The 18491-nt window shown below is 35.2% G+C and overlaps 2 protein-coding genes across 7 annotated transcripts in view; one reads left to right on the top strand and one right to left on the bottom strand.

Moving 5' to 3' along the window:
* LOC124300716 (prominin-like protein) overlaps window positions 1-3186 on the top strand; it is a 56676-nt gene extending 53490 nt beyond the window's left edge. For all 4 annotated transcript variants that reach the window (XM_046755039.1, XM_046755038.1, XM_046755040.1 and 1 more), the window contains one exon: window positions 56-3186. In XM_046755039.1, the coding sequence (XP_046610995.1) occupies window positions 56-68 (13 nt within the window). In that variant the 3' untranslated portion in view covers window positions 69-3186. The remainder of the gene's footprint in view (window positions 1-55) is intronic.
* LOC124300712 (splicing factor 3B subunit 1) lies at window positions 2296-17164 on the bottom strand. 3 transcript variants are annotated; one of them, XM_046755026.1, is made up of 19 exons: window positions 16914-17164; window positions 16418-16596; window positions 16204-16290; window positions 13944-14070; window positions 11435-11514; window positions 10821-10988; window positions 10498-10714; window positions 9766-10170; window positions 9220-9683; window positions 8727-9084; window positions 8279-8571; window positions 8073-8198; window positions 7760-7981; window positions 7475-7657; window positions 6838-7026; window positions 6565-6740; window positions 6197-6469; window positions 5883-6099; window positions 2296-5774 (listed from the first exon to the last, which is right to left on the bottom strand). In XM_046755026.1, exons 1-19 carry the CDS (start codon window positions 16939-16941, stop codon window positions 5616-5618), a joined length of 3951 nt encoding a protein of 1316 aa, XP_046610982.1. In that variant the 5' UTR covers window positions 16942-17164; the 3' UTR covers window positions 2296-5615. The 3 variants fall into 3 exon arrangements, with proteins under 3 accessions (XP_046610982.1, XP_046610984.1, XP_046610983.1); XM_046755028.1 differs by lacking the exons at window positions 16204-16290; window positions 16418-16596; window positions 16914-17164 and adding an exon at window positions 11908-11976 and having other exon boundaries at window positions 13944-13962; XM_046755027.1 differs by lacking the exons at window positions 13944-14070; window positions 16204-16290; window positions 16418-16596; window positions 16914-17164 and adding exons at window positions 11908-11976; window positions 12784-13921.
* Between the last annotated feature and the right edge of the window lie 1327 nt (window positions 17165-18491).

Raw genomic sequence — 18491 nt, 5'->3', positions numbered from 1 at the left:
TTATCATGCTATCATTCACAACGAACTTCTTTACAAACTTTTACTTATTTTTCAGGGACAGAAATTAGGAAATAGGTACCGTGGCATGTACCAAGACTGCACTCAGCAGTGCAGCGACGCACAGCTTGACACGCAGCTATAAGCGAACCCAAAGACAGAAGGATAGATCTAAAAACAAATGGGATTATGTCTAACGAAGAGGGTCAACGTGCATGCCACGACTCATTAAAACATCAAAATTCAGAGACCAAGATAGAATAGACTGTTTTAAAATGATTTGTAAGCAATTCTGTTTATTGGGAATTTCTTCAGGGTGCTGCGGATGAAGCTTTTTTGAGAAGCTGACGAAGTTACTTTGAAAAAGAATTGCTTAGAAATAAAGTGTGACATTAAAAAGTTCAAGGCTTAAAACAAAACATAAATATTGCATTTTTCTCAAAGACGGAATACAAAAAAAGTTTTTATATGTTCTCGTTAGTTACTAACTGGTTATATATCAATTATATTGTAATACAAAAACCTAACTCGATATTTTTTCTGCAATTAGTTCCTAATTTATCAGAGGTATAATCAGCATCTATACAAACAAAGATAATAATTGGTTAACATATTTCTCTGCCATAAGTTTATCAGATTCACATTTTCATTTAGCATATCATTATGATAGGGAGAAATTATTAATAAATATGTTATCAATTATTATTAACGTTACGTTCTTTCGATGAGTGTGTTCAATGAAACCTGATGATTTGAATGGTTTCTAAGTTATTTCTCCTTGAATATTTGTTTTCTTTTATCGTTTTCACTGTGGACAAAGCCATATTAGAATGCCAAACAATTTTGCATAATTTCTACGATCTGAAAATACTTATTGTGATATTTTGCGATTGTACGGATTGTTATTCGATCTTATATCTAGAAATTTTTTATTTCTACTACTTTAAAACTCGAAGCAATTATTACTTTTAATTAAGACTATTTACTTTTATGTTTCATTGTATTAGAAAATGAATTTTCTAGACATAAGATCACTTATTATAAATACCCCATATTGTATAAGTGAACTTTTTATCATTCTATAACTTATTGATAAGAATTCGAGATTGTTTTTACATTGCATAAGATCTTCTATATATTTGTGTATAAATAATCCAAAAGGGAGGATATTCAAAGTTTAACTACACTTTTACTTAGCAAATGTTATAATTCGGACCATAAAATCCAAACTTCAAATCACACACATGCATCGCAAGCCTCTAATGCATGGTATTGATTAATGGTATTGATTATTTGCAACCAGTTTAAAACACAAATGGCTTATCTTTCAATGTCGATACCGAGATATGTGTGTAAACCAGTAACTTGCATTTAGTCATTGATGTTCTTAGGTACAATTTGTATTCTGAATGTCATTACTTTTTAGAGATCTGAGCTCCTGAGCATGAAATTTGTGAGTTTGTTCCTTGTAATCTCGCAGATTGAAAATTGACATGGTAGTATTATCCATGCACACATATACAATGTGAGTATATGTCGGCAATTCAATTATATGAATTTATTTAGTCAGCGGCAGTTTCCTGAAAATAGAAGATTCTCAAGAACGAAAAGCACAAAATTTTAATCCTTATGGCAAGGACTTTTAAATATATATCAAACTATAGAACTGTATCAATATAAATAATTAAATATAATTTCCTCCTAGAGTATGTATTACATTTTTAAATAATATTGTATGTATGTGTACGTGGCTGATTGTGAGATGAATGTGGGTTTTTTAAAAATGGACAGAGTGAAATGATTATATTGCGTGGGTCAACCAGCTTTGCATTCATCTACTTGACGTTGTATCACAGTGCGTTTATTTTCACTTGTAAATACCTTTTCACTCATAATGCAACTGTGAAAGAATTAAAATTTACATACTTATATCAAAACCTTTTAGATCCATTTATTATTGTCTAACATGAGATATCGGAAAATCCATACAGTTGTTTTTTGCATTTGAAATTATTAGGTGCAGAGAGTTACAGTTTCCTTATTTTATTTTGAACGGTGTTTTTTTTTTTTTTTCAAAAAACGATTTCTAATTTGACCCTCATCTCGATCAATAATGGAAAAAATCTGAATGAACAGAAAGTAATTGCTTTATTTTTGTTTTTTTTTTATTATTACTAGTTGAATTTACACAAAATATCACACATATTTTAACAGTTGTGATGCGACTACTACTATATACATAAATGAAAACGGAAGTAAACGATACTTTGCGATTCACGCGAATGTTTTTTCCGCAGATTGAACCGGAAAAAGAGTATACACAAAGAAAGCGTGTTGGGTATAATGTGAATATAACATTTTTTTAGCCACTCTTCGATACTTATTACTCTGTCAAATACCAGCATATTAACATACAGAAATTGGTAAATCAAAGCATGCAAGCTGCACTATAACGTGTAAGTAACTTGCCATTGTGGTGCTTGCTGTTCATTACAGCAAGTTTCTTTATTGTCCAGCATTCTTTCTCTAATTATACTCTTGGGCTACATGATTAATGTCGAATGTGTAGAACTTCTATCTGAAGGAGATATATCTACGTTTGTGCATTCATCAGAGAGGGAAATGTAAAAATAACTAGAGTAACTTAGTTCATTGTTTCATTGAAATGCAATTTTAAATTAATTTTATATTATAAAAGTAAACGTTTCGATAATACAATCTGCTCAAAAACTTTAGCAAAGAACGTATTTCAATACTTTCAATGAGGATATTTTGGAGAACTAACGAAATTTCTTACAAACAAAAATATGGATTCTGATGTATTAGTCTGAAAGTACCTCTAGCTGTTGAAATTATTTATTCACTTGAGGAGTTTCGCGTTCTTTTTGATACATTTAGAATACAAATAGTTACTTCATAGTATTTAAATTGGTCCATTCATGATTTAGCACACTTTTTTATGCTGGGCTTGTTTCAAGCTTCATGGCTGTCCTATTCCTGTAACACTTTGTTCTTCCTTCTCCAAAATATTCCAGTAACTTTGAGTCAATAATGTATAACAATGATAGTTTTCCGTAGATGAAATCTTTTTTTTAATTGTACCTATTGTGTTTGTTGAAATTGATTATAAAAAGGCAAAAGAAAAAAATAAGTGTATCACAGTTTAAAATATATCTATTTTATATTAAACATATTTTGCTACTTACCTCTATCAACCTCCATGATGCCTACATAAGATTTAAGTACCATTTTTGGCTACTTTAGTACCATATGTGACCATCTAATTGAATTGATCTATTTGACCAATTGCATGTAAATAAAGATCTGACCAGAAATGCCACAAAAGTGTTACGAGCTTTGATCGTTGTAACATTTGTTTTGCAAACAATCGAGTGGTCAAAAGTTCCATCGACATTTACTGTAGAAGATTTTCAGTACTTGAAGTAATTGAAAGTTGAGTAGTTAGATGGCTTGCCAAAGATAGCACCCCAAACGGCGTCTCTACTGTAATTATAGGAATCAATTTCATGATAGCGGATCGTGAAGAAAACCATAATTTACATACATTCTGGTACATTTAGATTTATTATCGAACTTACTCACAAAGACTACTAGATTAAGGATTACTCGGTCAATCTGCAAATATCATGATGAAACTATTTGATGAGACGAACGCTAAATACAATACTATGTTACAAAATTATTTCCACGATCGGGTGACTAAAAACAGTAGTGTTAAATACATATACATATAATAATAATAATAAGAGATAATTGCCACACTCGTATCTACATCATTCTAGCAATATCATTTTTTTATTTTAGCAGATCAATATCAAACTTGTAAAACATAAATATGGGTATTCAATTTTCTTCATTGATACATAAAATTATTACGATAGCCAGTTGGTCATACACCAATATAGATACATATTGCATGTAAATGCATATAGGTATATCAGCTGTAATTTGATTCGTAAAACTGAATATTCAACTAATAATACAGTAAGCCCCAGGTAAGGAAAGGGTCGACAACTTTACTGGTCTATACAACTATATTATAGGTTAGTACTTATTGTACTTTGTTTGATAACGACGTAAATTTACACCAAAATGAATATAATTTTCAATTCTTAGATATTTCGCCATCAAATTGATAACAAAAGTGGTTTAAATTCAATATTATTAATTCCTAATCTTTCCGAAACTGAAGCATCAAATACATTGCGAATAACTGGACTGAAAATAAAGTTTGAGCTCCCACTTGCGTCGCTTACTTCTTCAGGCTAATTCAATACAAGCTCAATGATTATCACGTACAGGCTATCTGCTCAAATGATGTGAATATACGACTGAGTAGTAGTAAAGGCTACAGAGGGGTGATGTCAAAGTCTCACTAGGAGTAGCGACTAACAGGTGTTAATTCGACAAATTAGAACAGATGAACATGATACAATATTTATTATTTGCTGTGACACTCGATCATTAACTATGAAAAAGGTGGTTTACTCAAGAGCACTAAATAGTTGCGAGTGTACACTATACGCTTATAGATACTAAATTGGTACAAAGTAAATTCGCGTTTAGTGGATAGTAGCGGGTCAGTGAACATATAAATTGCAAATAGTTAATTGTAATTTCGTGAAACCATTGCAGTCAAGTGACCAATTAATGTGACTAATTATGCTGTGACGATAAAGACATAATTTTGCTTCGTCTTCTCAATTTATTTACATCACAAGTCCATGGAAGGCCTGGTGATGACATTTACTGTATCGCGGAATCCTAGTCATGAAATACTTTATGCAGACTTCAAGCCATAAAAAGCCACCTCCGAAATTTAAAATGATACCATGCACATCACCATTACTTTAGATATTTATTAGATGTTCGTAATCACGATTGTTTTAGTGCATTTCCATAGAGGGTACGCCATTACTAAATTTACAGTATTTTCTGCAAGAGTTATGAATTGATGTCCAGAAATTGAGGTATCTTGTTTTGTTCACAGAGTTATAAATTATCGATCACGAGTGAACATAGATATGTGTGTATAGTAATAATACTTTTGGGATTAATCCAGTTTAACCAAACCAAACTGTTGAAGTGCAATTTTTAATATTAAGGCAGAAGTGTGTTTTATATATCAAACAATGACTTTAAGCCTGTGTAAGAAATGTCGTGACTGGGTTCTCGTGAAAGTTTGTGACACAAATAAGATTCCTTACATACCAATTGCAGCACAACTAAATGATAATTGTTTTCTCACTAAAATATCTATGCCATAATTTTCTGCATCCATTAATAGAGTTAAGTATATTACTAGATTAGTGTTGGGTATTGTCATTCATTTTACAGAGTTGTTTAATGTACCTGAATTCCAATTTTACAAACCCTATTTTATTTCAATTTCAAATATAGTCATAATTTTTATTAATGACTTTTGGGTTCCCCTGATACATATACAAATTAGAGTGTGATTTCATTGTTATAGATAATATGCCAAGTACAATTTATAAATTGTGATCAATCACCAAATTCTGCAAAGAATTCTTGCAAAAGTCACCACGTTGCGATTTGATGAAATGATTTATAAATTACATCTCAAATAATGTCAGTTATAAAACATAGTCTAATTCGTACCTAATGTATTGGTTCTTCGGGTCATTTAAAATCCGTGGATACCCGGCCACAAGCGCATCCTGTCCGCCAATATAAAGAGAATTATATATTTTCCAATAGACGTCTCGAACTTTTCTAGCTGGGTGAAATAGCCCCTGTAAAAAAATAGCATATTTAATTTTCAATGATTGATAATAACACTTATTGCATATACAAACTGACAACTGAGTTAGAATTAACGATTGCTTAATATTTGCAATTACTTGTAATGTATACTGAAGAATTTTTATCGGGCCCAATGCGACACGAAGACCATCTACAGCATCCATGAAAGCCTGAACCAAATGGGGAGAGGTTTCAAAAACATTAGGCCAAACGTGATTCAGGAGATGGATCAGAGCATCTTCACAGCCAAAGCCGTAAACTCCTAAAGCCATGTGTTTGATTGCAGCACAAGCAGTCTGTCTGTGTACCAGGTCCCTAGTGATCAGGAAACAAGAAGAAATTGTATCAAACTAATTTGAGCTAAATGGAATGACGAATCGTTAATAAAGTCGTGAATAATGCATGCACTTACCTGTCCATAAGGGCATCCTCCAGTAATGGACTAACGGCATATATGTAATCTTTGCCCATTTCTCCAATATATTCAAATAAAAAGGAAAGCGATTTTAATACACCGTTTTGAACATTAAGCTCGGGAACTCTGTACTCGTTCATCAATGCTGGCAAAACTGTGAAAGGACTACAAGTTTCCGCAACTATAGCAATGGCGACTGTTGTGCAAACGCGATTTTGTCGTTCTTGAACTTTGAGATTATTGAGTAACGTTGCCAAAACGTCGTGAGGCCTAAAATAAACGTTAACAAAAAAGTAATAAATATAAAACAAAGTATCTTTCAAGTGGCAATTTTATTCATTATTCGTTTCACTTGGTCAACTTACCCAATAGCCTTCGCGATGTATCCAAAGGTGTTGACCGTAGCTCTTCTAATTGCTTTCTTATGCGCTTTGAGTAATTCCAGTAATTCGAAACAGATTCGCATCCACTCTCGTGCGGAAACATACTCAGGTCCCCTGTCTGCGATTCTTCCTACCAAATCGATACAATTTTCTTGTACCTATAAATGAATGAAGTAATGATAAAATTTTACAAACAATTTCAGATGACGATAGTTTTACTTTCAAAAACTGAAGAATAATCACAGACTAACGAACCTTTTCGTGCCTATTTTTCAGAATTGGCGTGAGACGTGGCAACAGGTCTTTGATAGGCGGCGTCATTTTTGTCATGCCTATAACGTTCACAATAGCTTTCAAGGCACCTAAAATACTTCCCAATACTTCAGGATACTCTTCCCCCAGATATTCGTACAACACGACACCCAAGTGACCCATCAGTTTTTCCTATAAACGTTAAGAACAGTGAGCAGATAGATCATTTGAAATTTTTTTTCAGATAAGTATTTGTTTCCAGTTAAAACTGATTCTGCACGAGTAGGATTATTTCACCAATGAAGCGAATGTCACTTCGGTAACACAGTAACAATACCAATAGTACAGAAAAATATTATGTATAAAAAAGTTTACGTATAAATCCAAACAGTCACACATCATGTGACATTTTAGTGCGAAAATCGCGTGGGAAATCATTGCTTAGAAAATCAATTTTATACTGGAAGCAGAAAACCGATTATTACAATACAAATAATATAAGGTAATGGTGCCAATGAGTGAACAATTTAATGTAATTTATATGGCGGGTTGTGTACATTCATTGAGATTTTACATCTGTCTACTCATTCGAGTTTCGGACTCTTCACCAGATATATCGTTAAATGAAGTTTTTATTTACCTCTTGACATGTCTTCATTACAACAGCAATTCGTGAAATGAGATCCGCGGCTTGCTGACGTACTTTAGCGGATTTATTATTGAGACGCCAAAGAATCGTACCACAAATCTGCGGCAAGTAAGCTTTTACTCTTTTACCGAGCGTATTGACTATAGTTCCGAATCCATTGAGCATTACGACGTCCTATACGAGAATCATACAATTACGTATTATGTTATTGAATTTCTACAAGTTCATAATATACAATAAATAATAGGATTGATTCGAAAAAAAACAAATAAATACCTCAGTGGTCTGTTCTTGGAATGCATAAAGAATGCCATCAATTAGTTGCTCTTCTAATCGAGAATCGACGTCGGCGGCTCCCAAATTGCCCATTATTTTTTCAATTGTTTCCATGACCATTTTTCTGTACTGCTCATTTTCATCTTTCAGATCGTCGACGACTCTGTTTATTATCTCAGATGCACCAACCTTATTTGCTATTTCGACTGTGGTATCTACCAACTGACAGAATAAATTTAAAGATTAGTAACGCACTATTAGTCAATCAATACAATATAGGTAATGCCGTAAATCTTGTTTCCTTTCACTTTACCTGTCTGTAATTTCTGCGATCTAAAGCCATACGATGATTCCAAAAGTGTTTGAAGAAGTGTGGAAGTATCTCATCCTTTATATACTGAGCTTCGACACCATCTGTACCGCAACATTGTTTAACAACCTAAAATTTAAAGTGAGATAACGAAATGAGTTGTAAAATTTGCAGCTAAGCTAATCTCCTGGATCAAGGTTTGAACCTACTTTCAGGACAATTTTTTTCATCTCCTCGTCAGGAGATTGAAACTCTCTGATCAAAATCAGCATTACTTCACGAGTATAATAGTTTGCATATTCTGCGTCCATAAGCGGAATCAGATAACCAATTGCTTTCAAAAACGCTGCCAATCCTTTTCCTCTGTGAGTACGAATACCCTTCCACAAGGGCTTCAAGACGGAATCGAAGCTCTCAATACCGTAGGGAGTAGCTGCTTCAGCCAATGCAGCTATGGCCAACGCTGTGATGGTTCGAACTTTTTGTTGTTCATCTACGAGACCTGTGAACATTGTTTTCTTCTAATGCCGTTTCGAAACACAGTTTAGAATGCAAAATATTAATTAAGAAGTAAATGTGACAGAGAAAAATATCAATGACAAAATAAAACTAGACAATATAAGTTTACAAGGAATTAGACACGTAAAATTCTCGTACCATGCTCAATAATTTCTACCAAGCTCTTCAGATGTGGTAAGATAGCACATCCCATAAGAATTGCAATTTGCTGCACAATTTTAATACCGGTGTGGCGAGCTTGCCATGATTTTTTACTGCGACACACAGCTTTCAAGAAAGGTAGTAAAGATGGAATTCCAAGCGCAGAGGCAACGACAGCAAATGCTCTAGCTGTCGTGTTTCTCACATATTCATCAATGTTGTCGATGTCAGGTCGCATTGTGGAAATCATTGTAGCCAATCCAGCGGCCTTTGCCAGATTAGAAATAATTTCTCGACCCTCTACTCGAGCATAGTAATCTTCATCAATCAGCAAGGGTTCAATTACAACAAGGATCTAAAAAATAACAGTTTTAGACTCTAGATAAAAACAAGTCCTGTCGATTGATTACTACCATAAAAGAATAGTCACTTATTCCGAATTAATAACAGGTATAAAATTATATTTAACGATAATGATGGACAAACTTACTTTGTGCACGTACGGTCTGACCAAATCGTCTAATTTGTACAGAATGCGGTCGATAACTTTAACAAGTAGATGTCGCTCTTGATCCTCTAATGTGGGTGACATGAGGAGCGGTAGAATTTGATTGAAAAGAGGACCTGCTCCAAACTCCCGGGCTTTGTCTGTAATTTGTCTGAGCGCTGCCTTTCGCATTGGCGGAGTACCATTCTTTATTTTGAGAAGGAGTTTCATTATCTTCCTTTCTTTCTGTTCCTCAGGGCTGAGAGATTCCTCATCAACATCAACTAAAAGCTTGTCGAAGTATTGAGCGTCCTCTGGTTTCATGAATGGAAGGTTGCCTTTGGGTTGATTGTCAACGAACTTGGCACTCTTATCTTCTTGCTGTATGAAAAATCCTTGCGGCGTGCCTGCTATCGGCGTCGGAGTTGCGGTCAACTTTCTTGCTGGAGTACGAATTGGAATATACCCTGAAACAAAAGTTTTATTAATCGATCAATCAACAGATGAGTGAAGACTGATCACTTTTTACTTTGTCAACGGAATGCATACCTGCAGGTGGCTGCAGCACTTTGTAACCCGGGGGAAACATGGCATCAAGTTCATCGTCCGACAGAGGTCGATTACGTTCGTCAATTTCACGCTCCCAACGATAAGCCTGCAATTGCTCGGGCGTCATAGACATCAAGTGCCCGGGTGTCGGTGTTGCTAGTCCCATTGCTTTGGGTCCCGTAGGTGTTACGCCGCTGGGTGTTAAGATAGAACTTTGATGAGGTGTTGTCAGCGGTGTGGCAGGTGTTTGCGGAGTCATAGATCCAGGTGTTTGATTAGAGGGTGTTTCATCCCAACGACTGCGTCGTTTGCTGGCTGACGGTGTAGGTGTTTCTTGTATTAAATCACCGGCAACTCTATCGGTTCTTGGAGTTTCCGCCCAACCGCTATTATGACCAGGAGTTTCTACAAGTTTTGAAGCTGAGGTTAGTATGAATTTCTTTTGCGTTATTGAACAAACAACAATAAAATATTATTAAAGATTGACAACAGTTTTTCGAAGCTAATTCGTGTTTTGACAGAAAAAATAATTACATTATGTAGTGGAGAAATTTGACTCTAATAATTCCGGAACAAATTGAGGTTACGGGAAAAACATTAACCACTTTCGAACTCTTTAAAATTCATGAAAGCTAATAGAAGAATAGATAAATGAGGACTCTTAAATGCAAGGATATTTCCAGAACTTCCAGAATTTCACTTACCACTGGCCACCATCTACAACTTGCTTACCTCTTTCAGTTTTCGGGGTTTCATCCCAACGATTTCTGCGGCTGGATGCGGCTTTGTCATGCGATGGTGTTTCACGCCCTGGAGTCACTGCACCTGGTGTAGCATGACCTGGAGTAGCTTCCCACATTCTTGTACTAACCCCAGGAGTGGCTCCTGGAGTTTCACCACCTTTGCCATGGCCAGGAGTTTCATCCCATCTTATAGCAGCTGGTGTAACCTGGAAGTGAATTTTAAAGCATGTAAATTCGAATTCATTAAACCTGGTACAAAAACTTGGTGATTCCATTGATATCTCAAAACTCGACCACCGTTCTTCATCTTACATCAGCATTATCCCAGGATGTAGGAGTAGCTGCTGTACCGGCTGGTTTTTTTGCAACAGGCGTGTCCTCTGTCTGATCCCAACGACCTCGTTTTTTCGGTGCAGGCTTCGGCTCTCCATTGGCCTTCAAAGTGCCATCTTTAGCTTTCTCCACTAATTTTTTTCTCAACTGTAAATATAATATTAAAGTATTAATGAAGAATTAGGGCATCGAAGATATGGTATACGGTAATTTAATCAGAATTAGCTTTTAAATAAAACACTTAGTGCGGTACAGAAATTATTCATAAAATAATCCGTTCACTTTAAAATGAAAATATTACTCAAAATGCCTTTATTTGAGTTTTTGAACAATTTTGAGATATTTTCGACTAGTTTCAAAAATTGACTTTTTCTTCAAAACTTGCGTTCTTCTCCTAATGTAAGAATAATTCTACACAATAAATAGCAGCAATGATATTGTCAGAAAATTGTACCCCTATTTCGTATACTTGACAATTATTTAATATGCAGTATATCTCAGGAAAATTGTAAACAACAAAAATCAAGACTGCACGTGACACTGTACAAAAAAGCGAATGGGATTATCTGTGGCCTGATATTGAATTTATTTACCTCAGATTCTTCCCCTTTAAGAAACTGCTCGCGCATGATCTCTGTGTAAGTCCTTGAGCCGACATCTGGAGTCTTACCGCCTGTAACCATGAATCAAACGTCACGCAAAGCGTAACTGTTAGTCGATTGTCTAGAAAATTTTCAATTTCCAAAAACGTTTGCTGATTTTTCTTTCATTGTTTCCTATACGATTTCTTTATAAGATCTGGTCAATGCCCTCAGAATATTAATTAATATTCCAAGTAAGCTACTGAATTCGCTCTCCTGCTGTAATTACTACATTGGAATAATGATTATTCATAGCATTACTTCGCTGTAAAATATGTGCCTCGTATCAACAGATTAGTGAAGAACATTACGAAAATAACAAATGTAACTCAACGATTTATAAATTCATTGAGAATATATTTGCACGAAATTTCATTGTCTTGTGTAAGAGAGCTGCAACAGTAGCCGACATTTGGCATACGTACGTGAATGTTTGGTGCCATAGGGAGCAGAGCCCCGCTCAAGTCTTCCACATCGTAAAATACTTTAGCCATCTAAAAATCAACTCATTCTCGTTATTAATAATATTTGCATTCAGACCACTCATTCTATTTGACTGAATATTCTTATGTACAGAAACTTAGATAAATTCTGACATGTTCGATATCCCTAGGAATTTTACGACTCACAGTGTTGATTGAACACCGTTTGCACTAGCGGCCGCGCGCTTAGGCCCGAGCAGAAGCCAAGCAGAGTCTGCGGCGGGTGGCCGGCAATGCTAACGGTATTTATCCAACATCGTGAGTCGTAAAATTTCTAGGGATATCGAATGTGTCAGAATCTATGTAAGACTCCGTACAGCCTGTAACATATGATGAAACTTTTCAAACTAAATCATGCAGTTTTGTGATGATACAAAAAACTGAAAAAAAAAAAAACGATAGAGATAAACAATTTTAACTAATATAGAAGAACAGATTCTCTATTATGAAAAGGAAGTTGGAAAGAAAACAAGTAACATAGAGAATAAACAGACATGAAAATGAAGCGTGATACAGATTACAATGTAGTTGTGTAAGTTCGCAGTCTATGTAGTAGAAGTTACGCTTTGATAAATTTATATTCAGATTGTCACAAATGTACTGACTTTCAGGATTTAGAACATTATCTAAAACTATCTAGTCCATGTAGGTGAACAGAAAAAATTTGGTACTTTTCCAAGTTATCTAAAGTGTACCAACTTCAGTATTTTATATAACTATTCACTAAAATTTTGTTGCATGTCTTAAAAAAAAGTTTCATCATATCTTTTATTGAAACAGACAATCTTTAAAAATGGCGACGACTTAATGTCGTTTAACCTTCGACATAGTATCCTGGGTAAGTAGATGATTCCAAATGTGCAGACCGTCACTAAGATTGGAAAAAAATGTTTACATTAGTATGTATTTTCAAGAAACTCACTCGCTCATTCCATTCAAACCCCTTACAATTTTATTGTATCTTTACAGATGTTTCGTACTCATTGAATTCGCAAGATCCCTTCGGTTGGTCGTAAAGAGGAATGCATTGCTTTCGTCTGTGAAAGTCAATTGGTAATATCAAATTTGACTTCAAGATTTAACTGACTCTTCAAATACAAATGCCAATTTTCCTGTTTGGTTTCATTAAATAGCCAAAGCACAACTAGTCATGTAGCAACACATGCATGGAACCTCAAGATGGTATTGAACAGTCTAATGAAAGACTTTTCACTATTCCAGAGATAAGGTTGACTTTGTTGAAATGAAATAATTCAGTTATCCTTTGTAATACAAATTATATCCATGCAAGAAATATCCAAAATCTAATTGCTACTGCACGATTCCAAACATGGGATCTTGTGGTCTTCGACATTATTTTGTTTTTTCCCAAACATTTATTGGCAAGAAATGTCAAAGTTGATTAACCTACTGTCACACGCCGCAGATTGTAGTTTTGGATAATATCTTCATGCTTGAAAACAGATAGGCCCATTTTTATTCAATGGTACATCATCAACCAGAAAAAGGATTTTCAAGTTTCAACAGGATTTGATATTGCCCAAATTATTATATGATGATGAAAGGTACGAACAATAGCAATGTGAAAGTGATAAATTAATTAAACTCGACCAAGCAGTATTCAATGAAAGCACGTAAATGAAGCGACTCACGCTAAAGTATTAAATCCACCCACTCAATTATCTGATAGTTATGATGCCTGACAAATTTGCGTAAGATGTAAAAAAATGTTACATTTCCATCAATTCTGCAAAACCCGATCAATTGTTGACTTCACGGTTGTGTAAACCGTATGCATTAGTCTTGAGACAACTGATTAAGTAAATAAATGAGGGGATGCATTAAAAAATATATTGGAAAATGAAGTCACAAAAATAAAATTGTTGTATGATGTACTTATGGGTATAGAATGTATAAATATAAATCACCTGCAGTGTACTTAAAATGTAATTTATAGCCTTACAAAAAATACTACCAACCTTCAGCAAATGGATCGACACGTTCTGGTGAGATGATCATCCGTCGTCTCTTTTGCCTGTACTCATCTTCTCTATCCGCAATTGTCGGCCGTCGTCTATCAGCAAACGGATCATAGTCCTTTTCACTCTATTCAAAATGAGCAAAAAATCTATTTCAAAAAGGCAAACTGAAGGGAGGCTTATGTGATACAAATTACAATAATCTCAATGTATCAATATACTCTCAGCACTCAACGAGGAGATGATCAAATAAAGCAAGACAGAGTATCTACTGAAATATAAGAAATATTCCTTGAGAAATACAGATATTTCCAGGAAATGTAAAAAAATTTCTAAACATAATGCTTGGTCTAGATATGATGTTTACATGGCAATCTGCAAATCAGGGTCTTACAATTAGATAATATTAATGGGTGTAAATTGCATTTTCAAGAGCATCGTTATTAAACTGAACTATCACTTTCTATCTGCCTGGGAATAAATGTTTTTATATAATCAGATAAATTCATGTGAAATTATAACGCAAATTTGAAAATATTAACTTAGATAAAATTATACAAAATCACGTGAAATCACATGCATATAGTTTTATATATTTTTATCAGGTCAAATTCTAGATATAATTTCATAGAACTTTCTCTGATCATATAAAAACATTTTTCCCAGGTAAGCTCAACTTTGATAAGATGCTAAATTTCCATTTGTAGATTAATACCGCAATTTTTCATACGAACGTCAACATTGATATCTTCATATTTTCAGTTTTCAAATTCTGAAAGTGATTACATAACCATTACTTAATATTTAACTGGATTACAAGATTTAATTTATTGATATTGTAAAAAGTATCAATCAGGAATGACATGGTATTTTAAAATGAGTTTCCCAAAAACTTGAAGTCAGATGAAGTATCCGACTACACTGCAAAACTGCCACACTTGGAGACAGTGTCTCAAAGATGAAGTTAAAGTTGATAACGATCATGTAACAATGAACCTTCAGGATAAATTATTATTTCATAACTTTGGCATTGTCTGAAATTAAGTAAGCCACAATAAAGCAAATCATACTCTTGTTGTGAGAACTCAACTGTTTCAAGTCTTTTCAATATCACAAGATAGTGATATCTTCATTAATGACTAAATCTTATTTTGAAAGCATGCATGGAGACGGAGCATATCCAGAACATTATTTTTCAATTATGGATTGTGAAACAGTTGTACAGTCTTGATATTTTTAGATTTATTTTTTTTTTTTTTGGTACTATACAAACTGATGAAATCTGTTCATGTGAATATTTAATAAAAAAAAAAGTATATTCGCAAAACTCAAGTATTCAATAACTAAAGAAAAAAGATGTTCAATGACATGGTATGCGTAACTAAAAAAAGGAATACTTTTGAAGAAAAAATTATTCAGCTGTTAAATATAATCATGGATTTTAAAGGAGAAATAGCATGATGTGATTTAGTTTAATTGTAAGAGGAACCCTTAGTTTTAGTTTTTTCATAGAGAATTTTTTCTCTTCTCGGGCCCCATGACAAGGCCATATATCTAGGTTCGACTATAATGCCAATGTAATAGAACACTGAACACGAAGTCACTATTTTACAATATTAAAATAACTTCAAAAGAGTTGAGTTTGAAGAATATGAGTGTTTTCTGCATTGTTATAGTTGGCCGAATTTCCGACAACCCTAGTTATAAAGTAATGGTTTTTACAAAGTGTAATTGTTACATTTACATTACGAATTTCAACCTTGTAGAATTAGGTGCTTCTAAGCGATTGCGGAAACCCCTATGAATTAAAAAAAAAATCAGATTGGAGAGGAAACATTCTTAACAGGTTGTGGAATATTGTGAAAAATATTGATAATTAGATAACACTTGTTATTGAAATTAAATACGAGTAGTCATACAGGAAATGAAAAATTAGTCACATTTTGAAATAAATGGAAGTATCATCTTTGGTCCTGCAATTTAAATAATTCCAACTATTTCAATATGACTGATGTTACATAACCCCCTCATTGACCCCAACCCTTTTGCGCCGCCTCTCCGTAAATTTGGCAAATGGAATGTATCGGAAAACTTATGAAATAGATCAATTTCAAATCTTAAACGGACAGTTTCTCTATAGTTACAAAATGAACAATTTTTACAATCCTGTTGGACCTCCTGAGACAAAAGCAAAACTCGTTTACTTATACTGCAAGTTTTGACGGTCTGGCATTCGAATTTTCAGTAAACCATTATTTACCTGAGCAACATCATTAAGCAGCGCTGCCGGAGCATTGTAGCCTGGCCTCTTGCTTTGACTAAATGTACTTGGTTCATAATCTTCATCCTGAAAAGAATATTTTGATCAGACTTACGTATACCTGATTATTTCAATTCTTCATTATCCCCATTCAACCTAAGCTATTTCAATTTTGTTTGGCAATCCGTTTTTGCGAATAAACATAGATATTTACCTCAACCTCGTCATTAGCTGCAATAGAGGTGACATAACCATCGTATTTGTTGTTGCTACCATCATATATGTCCTGATCATAGAATCCAGTCTTTCCCAACCCTACTTGCTCTTTTTCAGTCAGCTCTTTATTCTGTATCTCCTTTTTCGATTGTATTTCACGGATCTGAGCTTCGATGTCTGTAATGCATGTAAAAGGTCATAACGGTGTACGACTGTAATACAACTATTAAAAACTATATACCAATTATAACCGTCAACTGTTTAAGGTGTGTTGTGTGTATGTCGGCTGACTTTCTTACAGAGGATATATTGCTTACTTAGGTGTGTGCCGGGAGTGTAAATATTCGGCGAAAATATGCAAAGAAATGAAAGTGTGCATCATCAGCAATACAATACAATATATTGTCAAGCTTCGTCGGCGCGACGTTATCAATTCAACATTCTCAGCTCAGGTCATGCCTCGGCTAGCGTGAAGTCTAATTTGCAAAACCTACCTTCGTGGGTTCGTGGAATTGAATCCATGGCTTACAGCCTTCTGCGCACTATTTTACAAATATTGCTTCTTTTATACTGATCGAATAAACAAGCACTTGCTTCTTCACAAATTTACGATTGACCGACACACACAAGGCAGAGAGAATCTGAATCAACTGAACAGGTAATAACCATGGATGTGGGTGATAACAGATTTACTACGATCAATTAAAATGGCGGGCAAAGCGTTCGGTTTATTTCATTATTATGATTTCTTGTGCTGTCATTTGATAGCGTTTTCATTACTTCGTGGCGTTTTCCCATGCGAAGTCTGCATTTTCATGGGCAGTAAAATACCGCGGAAGGACTTTTGCTGCCTAGTTCTTAACCAATAGGAATACCAATAAAATAGGTAATTCGTATTCAGTATACACCAGGAATGCGTTCCGATCACGTCTATAAGACGTGGTTCCGATGTGTTAGCTCGCAGTGCTGTGAGGAATATTTTATAGGTGCGTTCCGGAATTAGCTGGTAGCGCTGAAAACTCCCCTAGGGCAGAGACAAAGCTACTTACGAACTCGGCAGCGCAAAAGAAATAAAGGCTTGTCAACAGTTAGTTTCGGAACGCACCTCTATTTATAAATAATAACACCCGTATTCATAGTCCCGCCTTGTCTCAAGGATAAAGGACGCCTTGATGAAGGCTTCCTTAATCTCAGAGGCGTCCTCGTTTCATAGTCACAACTTGGCTCTCCCTTCCAGAAAGAAGACATATTTAGGGATATGTGATTGCTTATGGTGGTAAAACTGCTGATCGAAGCGCCACTCGGCTACATTTAAATCTAACTTGAACTGCTTAGCTCTCACTGTCAGGTTGCGACGGTGATGAGAGTGTATAACCTCAAGGAAGTTAACCTATAGACTTGCTGTGACTGCGTCATACGGGTCATAAGTGCATAGACGCCAAGCGCAAGCGCAAGCGTTGGCTACGTGAAACGAAACAGCCAATCGCAGTGCCGAAGATTTCCTCAAGGAAGCTCGAGCCCTGCCTTGAAAGAAGGAGGCCAATAAGGCTCCTCAGTCTGTCGAGGAAAGTCTATGAAACGTGAAATGAGGAATAAGGAATCCTTGTTCCTCAAGGAAGGACTATGAATACGGATGTAACTCTGCGGCAAAATACTGCGAGCACTGCGTAGGCATTTTGATGCCCGTGGATAGCCTCCTGACACACGCTGCTAAAAATGGTTCGCAAAATGTCCCTCGATTCTGCCGCCAATCTCCACCATTAGTGGCGCTAGTGGTTGTCTGACAAGCTTGCGCGCATAGGGTTGTAAAGATAGACTGGGCGCTCTTATGAGCCGCTTGAAGCAAACATTTAAAGGTCAGAAATATGCCGGGAGTACTCCTTTCTCTCTCTGACGATATTTGTGGCGGGGGTCGAGGCGGTAGAGGAGAACGAGGCGAAATTATGCGCCTATATCTATAGCTGTTCCACTGACGCCGATTGAAAAGAGAAAGCAGTACTCCCGGTATATCTCTGTCCTTTATATGTATGTAATTGTCAGTGCCTCTTATAGGAGCGCTCAGTCTATCTTTA

Source organism: Neodiprion virginianus, chromosome 3 (assembly GCF_021901495.1).
Source record: "Neodiprion virginianus isolate iyNeoVirg1 chromosome 3, iyNeoVirg1.1, whole genome shotgun sequence".
Lineage (NCBI taxonomy): Eukaryota > Metazoa > Arthropoda > Insecta > Hymenoptera > Diprionidae > Neodiprion > Neodiprion virginianus.
This window is presented reverse-complemented; position numbering and strand designations above follow the sequence as displayed.